General features: G+C 37.4%; 2 protein-coding genes across 4 annotated transcripts; one reads left to right on the forward strand and one right to left on the reverse strand.

The window, feature by feature from the left end:
- The first annotated feature begins 1,951 nt into the window (after positions 1-1,951).
- LOC104098199 (putative late blight resistance protein homolog R1B-16) lies at positions 1,952-5,813 on the forward strand. Of its 3 annotated transcripts, none has more exons than XM_033656628.2 (3): positions 1,952-4,627; positions 4,712-4,814; positions 5,532-5,813. In XM_033656628.2, the coding sequence occupies exons 1-3, from the start codon at positions 2,093-2,095 to the stop codon at positions 5,549-5,551; spliced, it is 2,658 nt and encodes an 885-aa protein (XP_033512519.1). In that variant the 5' UTR covers positions 1,952-2,092; the 3' UTR covers positions 5,552-5,813. The 3 variants fall into 3 exon arrangements, with proteins under 3 accessions (XP_033512519.1, XP_070047928.1, XP_009603166.1); XM_070191827.1 differs by having other exon boundaries at positions 1,952-2,800; positions 2,834-4,814; XM_009604871.4 differs by having other exon boundaries at positions 1,952-4,814.
- A 443-nt stretch (positions 5,814-6,256) lies between these two features.
- Positions 6,257-10,619, reverse strand: LOC104098200 (putative late blight resistance protein homolog R1A-3). Its single transcript, XM_009604873.3, has 2 exons — positions 7,196-10,619; positions 6,257-6,664 (listed from the first exon to the last, which is right to left on the reverse strand). The coding sequence occupies exons 1-2, from the start codon at positions 10,530-10,532 to the stop codon at positions 6,615-6,617; spliced, it is 3,387 nt and encodes a 1,128-aa protein (XP_009603168.1). The 5' UTR covers positions 10,533-10,619; the 3' UTR covers positions 6,257-6,614.
- Between the last annotated feature and the right edge of the window lie 354 nt (positions 10,620-10,973).

The following is a 10,973-nucleotide window of genomic DNA, read 5'->3' on the forward strand; positions in this document are numbered from 1 at the left end:
AAGCTTTATTCCATGTCTTATTCTTGTATTTAGGATCACACAGTTTATATATCTCCTCTCATATGTCTTGGCATGGGGTTAGTTTCAAAACTGCTATCGCTTGCTCACATGGGAGTTTATCCACCTGTAAGACCTTACAAGTACATGACTTGCACGCCAAATTAACCAAACAATCTATATCACCACCACAAACATGAAACTCATGTTCGTTTAAACGAGTAGGAGCTAGCAAACAAGAGGCAACATAACGTTCCTGAACTAATCCTTCAACTTTGGGGTTAAGCAATGAATGTTACTTTGAGCTTTGCCTATACGCTCAACGTACCACCTGGTCATATTATCTTGTCTTTTCAATTTCATTTGCATCATCATGTAAACAAACATTCAATGTTGGCCTAACACCCCGTTCGTCAACAATTGTCAAATAGGACTTTAAATTAAAGTCATCCTCTATTAGAGCATACAGAGTCTCTTGCCAAGTTTTATCCAAAACCATTGGCTTGTAACTCATCATAATATTTTCCGGATTACATGTTATATTGCATCGCTGGCATATTACTTCTACCAAATCATTATAACGTACGACTTGACGACAATGAATCACCCTAATAGTTTTCTTCTCCTTAGACTCAAACTCAATGCAAATAGTCAAAGCACCAATTGATATCTACATATATTGATCACCTGTAAACAAAAACAAAAGTCAATTAATACCGGTCTCTTGCATTTTATAATAGCAACCTCCTACTTATAATATACAGATCTCTTATGCTTTATACATCAAATCTCCTATGATAAGATAAATATCTCCTATGGTTTCTACGAATATCTCCTACATTTCAGCAAAACAACCTCATGCATGTTGTATTAAGATCTCCTACGTTTTACTATATAAGTATCTCCTACATTTTGTACTTAGATCTCCTACATTTTACTATATAAATCTCTTGCTTACACTATCAAATCTTTTTTCTGGTTCACCTTTTTATTTTGAAACACAAATCTCATGTATTTTGTACTATTATCTCTTAATTGTTAATATACAAATCTCATGCTTCACCAATCAAATCTCTTTTCTGGTACATCTTATTCCTTGAGTTCTCCTTCTCAAAAAATTTCATAAAATAATAAATAAATAAAAACAAAAGTTGAAGTAATGTATTAAACTCAACGCAACTATTTTTTACACGCAATAGAAATTTTGGGAAGCTTGGACTAATCACTGATGGAGGAAATTTGCTGGCTTCTTTTTCATGATGGCTTCTTTTTCCTAGGCATATGGTTTAATAATATTTTAAATGCAAAGAGGCCCTTCAATTTACACCAATTTTCAACACAATCACAAATTCTGACTTGGATGGCCTGTGGTCCCACAAGGGTCATAGACCAAAATGACAATTTGAAATATACTCAAAGCAAAATGCCATTTTGTAAAGGACCAAATAATGAATTGACCCATGACCCACGGCAATCACCAAATGCATTTTTGAGTATTACAGGATAAATCTTCACTAGAGCAGGGCCCGTCCCTGGTTGTTGAGACTTTATAAAGGTGAGGCTGATTTGGCATATTATAAATCAGTAGGTGGAGACCATTGCCATATTTAATTTTTTTTTAATTAACTTCTAAATTAAGAAGATCTATACTGTTTCAATACTTTTTTTTCGTGATTCAAACCCAGAACCTAATGGTAATGGGAGGTGTTTTACCAACCAAACTTGTCCCCCTGTTTAAATTGCAATTGCAGCTAGCAATTTAATTAAGTTCTACGAAACTACACAAAAAAATTAACAATTGTTTAAAAAGACCACCTATATTGTCTTTATGTACTTTGTACTACTATTTGTCATATTTTATTTTATCATGTGGGGTATCAACTTTAATGAAAATGAAAACTGCTATCCAGTTAAGTGCTAGGATGCTAATGTCAGTAAAATTAATTACGTATTTAATAATTGAGCACTTCAATTGATATACTTAGTAGTAGTTGTCAAACTAGCCTCTCATTTTGAGGACCAACTTTCAGCAAATTTCTTCAATCACAAATGTTGTATAGATCTCTGAAGAATCTTTGCAGAAGTAACAAGAGAAATGGCTGCTTATGCTGCACTAACTTCTCTGATGGGAACTATACACCTGATTTCGCAATCCAACTTAGACCTGCTGGACGGTCATAAAGAACACTTAAAATTACTCTACGAGAAGGTTAGCTCTCTGCTAGAGTTTCTTGATACTAATTCTGATGACGAACCAATGAAGGATTTGCAAGAAAAGGTAAAAGATCTTGCACATGAAGTAGAAGACAAAGTTGAATCACACATTCAAAGAGAGGCCCAGAAGAAGCTTCTTAAGATGTTGCAACGAGTATTTCACCTTCCAACAAAGGCACATGAAAGGCTTCTTAAGATTTTGCAACGAGCTGTAGAAGCCATTGATTCTATCAAGGAAGAGCTCTTCAAGCAGAGGGAGAATAATAATATGCAAGCGGGAAATAGTTCACTTGGTGGTTCTAATTCACTAGGATCTCATGTTTCTACCCTTGAGAACAACATGGTGGGGTACAATGATGAACAAGCGAGCATGTTGCGTCAACTTACTGGAGATTCACGTCAACTGGAAGTCATTTCCATTGTTGGTATGGGAGGCATAGGCAAGTCAACTTTTGCTAAAAGAGTGTTTTCTGATCCCTCAGTTGTGGGTTTCTTTGATGTTCGTGGATGGATTACTATGTCCAAGGACTACAGTATAAGAAAGATGCTTCTATCCCTCCTTCAAGATGCCGGGGTGGATCTTGATAAGGTAAGCGATGAAGAACAAGCAGACCACTTGCAGAAAAGCGATGAAGAACAAGCAGATGACTTGCAGGAAAGTGATGAAGAACCACTAGATTACTTGCAGAAAATCAATAATGCACTTGCAGATCGCTTGCAAAAAAGTTTAAAAGGTAGGAGATATTTGATTGTTGTAGATGACATATGGAGCACGGATGCCTGGGATGAGATTAAACTATGGTTTCCAGAATACAATAATAGAAGTAGGATATTATTGACTACTCGAGACATGAAGGTTGCTCAATATGCTAGCTTTCCTGAGGATCCTTTTCCGATGCGTTTCCTGGATCCAGAGGAAAGTTGGAATTTGTTTTGCCAAAAGGCATTTGACAAAAAAACTTGCCCGATTGAACTTGAGAATGTTGCAAAGGAAGTTGTAGAAAACTGCAAAGGATTACCACTAATGATTTCTGTGATTGCAGGGACTCTCTCTAGCAAGAGGACACTGAACGAGTGGAGGAAAGTAGCTAAAAGTGTGAGCTCCTTAGTAAACCTTGACGATTATCAACGTTGCTCAGGAGTTCTCGCTTTGAGCTACAATCATCTTCCTTCACATTTGAAAGCCTGCTTTCTATATTTCGGAGTTTTCCCAAAAGCTAGTGACATTTCGGTGAAGAAGTTGATTAGATTATGGGCTGCGGAAGGACTCTTCGAGCTAAAGGGGCTAGAGGGATTGGAAAAAGTGGCTGCTTATCTTTTACATGATCTTATTGATAAAAGTCTTATCATTGTTAGCAGGCGAAGTTTTGATGGCAAAATCAAGACTTGTAGGATTCATGATCTTCTTCATGATCTATGCTGGAGAGAAGCTGAAAGTGATAGTATTTTGTACGTTGTAAATGACGTACCTTATGGAGGACCAAGAAGGTATTTTCCTCAAGGTCGTAGGTGGGTGTCACTTCATTTAGCGGGAGGTTATTATCCTACCCTTTTCAGTGCTCTTAGTTATCGCAAAACGCGTTCTGTTCATTTTTATGCTGATCCAGTTTATAATTTACAACTGGAGCATTTCAAACTTCTTAGAGTATTGGACTTGGAGGCCACGGAATTCCAATATGGTTTCCCTAGGGAAATATTACGCCTAGTTTGTTTAAGGTATTTGGTTATGAAGATCGATGAGATCTCTGAACATATTCCAATTTCCAATCTTCAGAATTTACAGACTCTCGTTATATTTACTACATCACGGAAGGGGTTTATAAATTTACGTGACGGAATTTGGGACATGTCTCAATTAAGGCATCTCAATTGTTCAAGGATCTTTTTGTACCCTCCTCCGAATGTATCTCCTAATGAAGTTGAGTACCCAAGTTTGGAGAATTTGCAAAGTGTTTGTGGGTTGAGTTCTTCTTGTTGCACGAAAGAAATATTTAAAGGGATTAAGAAAGTGAAAAAAATGGGGATTTCTTGCGATAGTTATTCCGAGTCCGAATGGCTAGCTAATCTTAAATATTTACTTGAGCTTGAGGCACTAAGTATTGCATCGTCATCCTACTATGGTAATGTTTATTCAGATTTCAGGCTTCCATGTCCAGGTTCTTTCCCACCAAATCTCAAGAAGTTGACACTTTGTTGTACTCGGCTATCATGGGAGGACATGACGATCATTAGCAAGTTGCCCAAACTCGAGGTGCTCCAATTGAAGGAAGATGATTTTGCACGTAGTTTGTCTGTAGGAGAAAGGGTCTGGGAAGTAACAGAGATGGGATTTCCCGAATTGAAATTCTTGCTCCTTGAGAAGTTGATTCTTGATTATTGGAGAGCCACTGATGATTATTTCCCATGCCTTGAGCATGTAATTATCAAAAATTGCTCTCTCTTAAAAGAGATTCCTCAAGGATTCGCAGATAGTATGACACTGAAACTAATTATGTTACAGGGATGTTCTCCTTCCGTTGTGACATCTGCTGAGTGGATCCAGAGAGAGCAATTAGAGAGTTCAGGAACCGACATGCTTAGAGTTTATGCCGTTGATACAAGGGGTAAGTAAAATAATCTACTATGAAATTTCAACATCCATTATATGTTTGGCTAATCTATGAACTGTGTTAAACCATTAGATGAGAATTTTCAAGTGGAGGGTCATACTCTGAGTATAATAAGATATGCAACTCACAAAGTTCATAAGGTCTATTACATCTCAGAATTGGTATTGAACTCGTTCGTTTATATTTTCATTTTGGAAAGCATGAATCATTGGCCAAATAGAAAAGGACGCAACCCGGAAGTGCAGACTAAGAAATGGCTAGTAAAGTTCAAGATCTACTTATGTAAGAGAAGCAATGTGTGGGAAGTAATTCTTTAAGGACAAATACTTTTGTCAAAACATTTGTACTGTTAATGTGAAACAAATATTATTCTTCACCTTTAATAAAGTAGAAATGAGATAATTCATTTTTGTTATATTAACTTTCAAGGGCTTTTCACAATTGTAACTTAGTGTTTGAGTGTACTTCTTCAGTCAAATAGTGTGTAGTTGAGGTCTGAATTGGCAAATAAGGAGAACAAAAAAGAAATTGGCTCCTTGCATCTGTCATAAGCAGCGGATGTGTTTTAAACAATGGCTGTGTGTGTGAAGTTAGATATGTTAAATTAAATTTGTGAAATATGTGTTGTATTGAATTTCCTATTCTAATGATCGATTACTCTATCACTTTACACTTAACTGAAGATTCACTTGTAATGGCAATTGTACACAGATTCAGATCAAGATTATTGAGAAGCAACACAGGACGATACAGACAAGATTTGGAGACAGATTCCAATGAAGAAAGGGGAAGACGAGATTGTTGCTTCTGTGCATAGTTGTAGGAATTCTACTCTCTGATGTTGAAACTGAAGTAAGGTTGAGGATGCATGTCCAAATTAGACCTTTTCTTGAACTGCAAATTCTTCCGGTTGGTAATAAAAATTTAACTACCAAAAAAACGCGTTGCAAATAAATGTTATGAGCTGCTATGGAATTTGCAGATGGTACCAAACTGCAGCTCAATGAGTTACATAAATTTTATCTAACTTTTTCCGATTTTTGCCAACAAATCTAACGGGAGCAAAAGATGACAACTTGTGTAACTTTGCTTGTTACATGCTTGGTTTTTCTTTTGTTATCGCAACGTTTCTTGTTTCTAGTGATAGACGTGGTGGTGATTTTATTCTCAAAATTTCTCAATTAAATAAACGTTAATCTGAGTGCGATGACAGTATACCGAAAGCATGGCTTTTCTTTTTCTTTTTTTAAATGAGAAAGGTAAATATTTACCATCTGGCCAGATAGATAAAATTCATCCACTGTTTATCAGAGGCCTCAAGTTCAAGTGGTGGAAATGAAGCAACTCCTAGTAAGGAGCACTTCCCCATTTAATGGATTCTAAACAGCGCGAATCCCCGTATGTTTAAACAAAAAAATAAAATTTAAATACATATCTAGACAAGCAAACTTTGAATATAAAATCCCATAGCATTATTATTACAGCAACTCTATGTATTCTGTTTATTTTTCTATTGATAAGTTTTGAGAATAAAATCATCACTACTTTCAGTAGAAACAAGAACTCGGAGAAAAAACAAGCATAACACGAGTTACAAAAGCATTGCCATCTCTTGCTCGCCCTCGATGAATTTGTAGGGGGGGAGATAACAGTTATGTAACTCAAGGAGTTTGATACTATCTGCAAATTCCTTAGCAATCCCTTTAAGAAAAACAAACACATTTCCTCATAAGTATACCTCACGACCAATTTGCTCATCTTCCTCTATTTCTTGACATCTTGTTTTGAAATCTTCTAAATATCCTCCTCTGCTGTCTCCTCATAACCTACCTCTGAGTCCGACTCTGTACAATGACCAATATAAGTGAAGCAGCTTCAGTAAGTATATTGAAAAGAGTGAGAGATAGAGTTATGCTTGCTTTGAGCCGAGCGGCTATCGGAAACAACCTAAGGACTAAGGCTACGTACTCACTATTCTCCCTAGACCCCTCTTGTGGGATTACATTGGGTATGTAGCTGTTGTTGTTATTGAGAGATAGAGTTAAAAACTCAATGTAACGCCTATTCACATTCCATAAAAGATTTAACTAGATCATCGTTGTTCAAAAACATTCCTTCACATACCAATGATGCAAGGGACCAATTTTTTCTCTTCCCAACACTTCATATGCCACTCTTCAAAAGGTTTGTTGTTTCTGACAGGTTTTCTACAACATATCTCAAACATCTGAAAGCCGTCATGTTTATGATATACAACTACACTTTCTTATTACGCTAGAACAATTTATTTAAAGTTACGAACAAAAGGTCAGTATCACAGTTAACAGGAGAATACTCATCAGTGTTGAAAGTTCAGTGCAGACTATTTTACTTACCTTTTGTATCGAAGACACAAACTTTAAGGATGTTGTTTCCAATTTCCTCCTCTTGCTTTTTTTGGATTTTCTCAGCTAAAGTCACAAGGGAAGGAGAGCATCGACGTAACTCTATTTGCTGCAGTGTTGTACTATCTGCAAATCCTTGAGGAATCTCTTTTAAGTACGTGCAATTTCTGATAATTATGCGCTCAAGGCATGGAAAATAATCATCATCAGCTACCCAATAACCAAGATCCAACTCCTCAAGGAGCAAGAATTTCAATTTAGGAAATCCCTCCTTTGTTACTTCCCAAACTGTATTTCCTGCAAAGGCGTCTTCTTTCAATTGGAGCACCTCGAGTTCAGGCAACTCGCTAATGATTGTCATGTCCTCCCATGATAGCCAAGTGCGGCGAAGTGTCAACTTCTTGAGATTTGGTGGGAAAGAATCCAGATGTGGAAGCCTAAGAAACAAACCATCTGGTTGACGGCTGTATGATACAATACTTAGCGCCTCAAGCTCATGTAAATATATTAGATTATCTAGGCATCTAGGCTCACTATGAAATTCGTTTTCAGAGCCAGAAATGCCCAAATTCTTCACCTTTTTAATCGCTTCAAATATTTCTTCCGTGCAACAACGAGGACTCAACCCGGAAACACTTTGCAAGTTTTCCAAAACGCGGTAGCTAACTTCATTAGCCGATACCATTGGAGGAGAATACAGATACATCATTGTAGAATAGAGATGCCTCAGTTGAGACATTTCCCAAATTCCAATTGGTAAATCTATGGTCCCGCTGAGTTCTGGAACATATTGAGGGAAAATAAAAGTTTGTAGATTCAAAAGATTGGAAATTGTCATATCTTTTGGGATACTAGAAACCATCACTGCCAAGTACCTCAAAGAAACTAGGTGTAATATTTCACTAGGGAATAAACCAAATCTCATTGTCTCCAAATCCAATACTCTTAGAAGTTTGAAATGGACTAGTCCTAAATCATGACGCTGCACTATTTCGTTGGAAGAATGATGAAGAGAACGTGTTTTTCTATGTGTAAGATCATCAAAAAGAATGGTAGGATTTGAGTGATCATCAAAAAGAATGGGAGGAAACTGACCATAATCTGGATGAACTGACACCCAGCGACGACCTTGAGGGATTTCTGAAACCATTCTATGTTCTTGAGAAAGCATGGAATTTGCAACATACAAAATTTTCTCTTCTTCTGCTTCTCTCAAGCAGAAATCATGGAGAAGATCATGAATCCTAAATGTCTTGATTTTTCCATCCAAACTTCGCTTGCTAACAACAACTAGACTTTTATCAATGAACTCCTGTAAAAGATTTGCAGCCACTTTTTCCAATACCTCAACCCCCTTTAGCTCTAAGAGCCCTTCCGCGACCCATAATCTAATCAACTTCTTCACAGGAATCTCCCTAGCTTTTGGGAAAACTCCAAAATACAGAAAGCAAGCTTTCACATTTGATGGAAGATGATTATAGCTTAAAGCGAGCACTCCTGAGCAACGTTGATAATCATCAAGGTCTGCAAAAGAGCTCACACTTTCAGCTACTTCCTCCCACTCGTTCAGTGTCTTCTTGCTAAAGAGAGTCCCTGCAACCACAGAAATCATTAGTGGAAATCCTTCGCAATTTCTTACCACTTCCTTCGCTACATCCTCAAACTCAAGCGGGCAAACTTTTTGGGCAAACGCCTTTTGGCAAAAAAGGTTCCAACTTTCCTTTGGCTCTAGGAAACGCATTGGAAAAGGATCCTTAGGAGAGCTAGCATATCTAGCAACTTTCATGTCACGAGTAGTCAACAATATTCGACTTGTATTACTGTTTTCTGGAAACCATTGTCTAATATCATCCCAGGCTTCTATGCTCCATATGTCATCCACAACAATCAAATACCTCCTACTATTTAACCTTTTTTTCAAAAGACCTGCTAGATCTCCATCGCTTACGTTATCAAGATTCTCTTTCACCGCAGTGGCATCTTGAAGGAGGGATAGAAGCATCTTTCTTACACTGTAGTCCCTGGACACAGTAATCCATCCACGAACATCAAAGAATTCCAGAATTGAGGGATCAGAAAACATCTTTTTGGCAAAAGTTGACTTGCCTATACCTCCCATTCCAGCAATGGAGATGACTTCCAGTTGAGATGAGTGTCCTGTAAGCTTACCACGCATGCTCTCTTGTTCATCTTTGTACCCCACCATGTCAGTCTCAAGGTTTATGCTCAAAATTTGAGCTACTTCCCTCCACTCATCCACTGTCCTCTTGCTAGAGAGAATACCTGCAACCAGAGAAATCGCAAGTGGTAATCCTTTGCAATGTTCTGCAATTTCCTTTGCAACATTCTCAAATTCAGTTGGACAATCTTTATTGCCAAACACCTTTTGGCAAAACAAACTCAATCTTTCCTTCGGATTCAGGAGACGCATTTGAAACAGATCCTTAGGAGAGCTAGCATATTGAGCAACCTTCATGTCTCGAGTAGTCAACAATATCCGACTTCTATTATTGTTTTCTGGAAAACATAATCTAACATCATCCCAGGCTTCCCTACTCCATATATCATCCACAACAATCAAATACCTCTTGGCCATTAAATGTTTTCTCAAGCGCTCTGCTAGTTCTCCATCACTTCTCTTATCGAGCTCTTTTGTCATCCCAATAGCATCTCGAAGAAGGCATAGAAGCATGTTTCTTAAACTGTAGTCCTTGGACACAGTAATCCATGCACGAACATCATGGAAGCTCACAATTGAGGGATCCGAATACATCTTTCTGGCAAAAGTTGACTTACCTATGCCGCCCATCCCAACAATAGAGATGACTTCCAGTTCAGATGAGCCTCTCGTAAGTTGATCCCGCATTCGCTCTTCTTCAATAGAGATAACATCGTTCTCAAGGGCTGAAACATGCGATAGTGGTGAGCTAGAACCACCAACTGAATGATTTCCAGCTTGCAAATTGTTATTCTTCCTCTGCTTGATGAGCTCTTCCTTCACAGAATCGATGTCTTCTATAACTTGTTGCAAGTTCTCAAGAAGCCTCTCATTCGCCTCTATTTGAACGTCTTCATCCTCCTCCATAACCAGTCGTAGTTGTGATTCAACTTCGTCTTCTGCTTCATGTGTTAGATCTATAACCTTTTTTCGCAAATCCTTCATTGGTTTGTCATCAGAATTAGTGTCAAGAAGCTCTTGCAGAGAGCCAACCTTGTCGTAGAGTAATTTCAAGTGTTCTCTGTGACCCTCCTGAAGGTCTGAGGTGGATTGTGAAATCAGTTGTATTGTTCCCATCAGAGAAGTTACTGCAGCATAAACTGTAGCCATCTCTCTCTGCAAAAAAAACTTCAGCGATTCCTTTGCAACTTGCTAAGAAAATTGCAACCGTCTAAAACTGGTTTTGGTTTTAGTAACTTGTTGCAACATGCAACTTGAAATTTTCTTTGTTTCTCCCGTTATTATAATAAGTTGTTATTGCAACTTGTTTCTATCTTTTCCTTTCCTTTTTTAATTTCTTTTTATTTGATCAGGTCCCACATAGATTATATCACTGTCAATATAGAGGGTCATTTTTAAACAATTGTTAATTTTAGTGAAGTACCCTAGAGCTTAAATAAATTGCAAGTTGCTATTTAAATATGGTAATTGTCTTCCCCAACTGACACACACATATATATATATGTGTGTGTGTGTTTTTTATTTTTAAAGAGGTCTCAACAACAAGAATATTTTACTTGTACCAATTAGTTAGCATTAATTAAGAGGCAT

This window comes from Nicotiana tomentosiformis, chromosome 12 (assembly GCF_000390325.3).
Source record: "Nicotiana tomentosiformis chromosome 12, ASM39032v3, whole genome shotgun sequence".
NCBI lineage: Eukaryota > Viridiplantae > Streptophyta > Magnoliopsida > Solanales > Solanaceae > Nicotiana > Nicotiana tomentosiformis.

Coding starts and splice junctions, on each gene's coding strand:
- LOC104098199 (XM_009604871.4), top strand. CDS start 2,093: ATGGCTGCTTATGCTGCACTAACTTCTCTGATGGGAACTATACACCTG. Junction 4,815..5,531: donor TTATGCCGTTGATACAAGGG/GTAAGTAAAATA, acceptor AATTGTACACAG/ATTCAGATCAAGATTATTGA.
- LOC104098200 (XM_009604873.3), bottom strand. CDS start 10,532: ATGGCTACAGTTTATGCTGCAGTAACTTCTCTGATGGGAACAATACAA. Junction 6,665..7,195: donor TTGTGTCTTCGATACAAAAG/GTAAGTAAAATA, acceptor GTCATTGTACAG/AGTCGGACTCAGAGGTAGGT.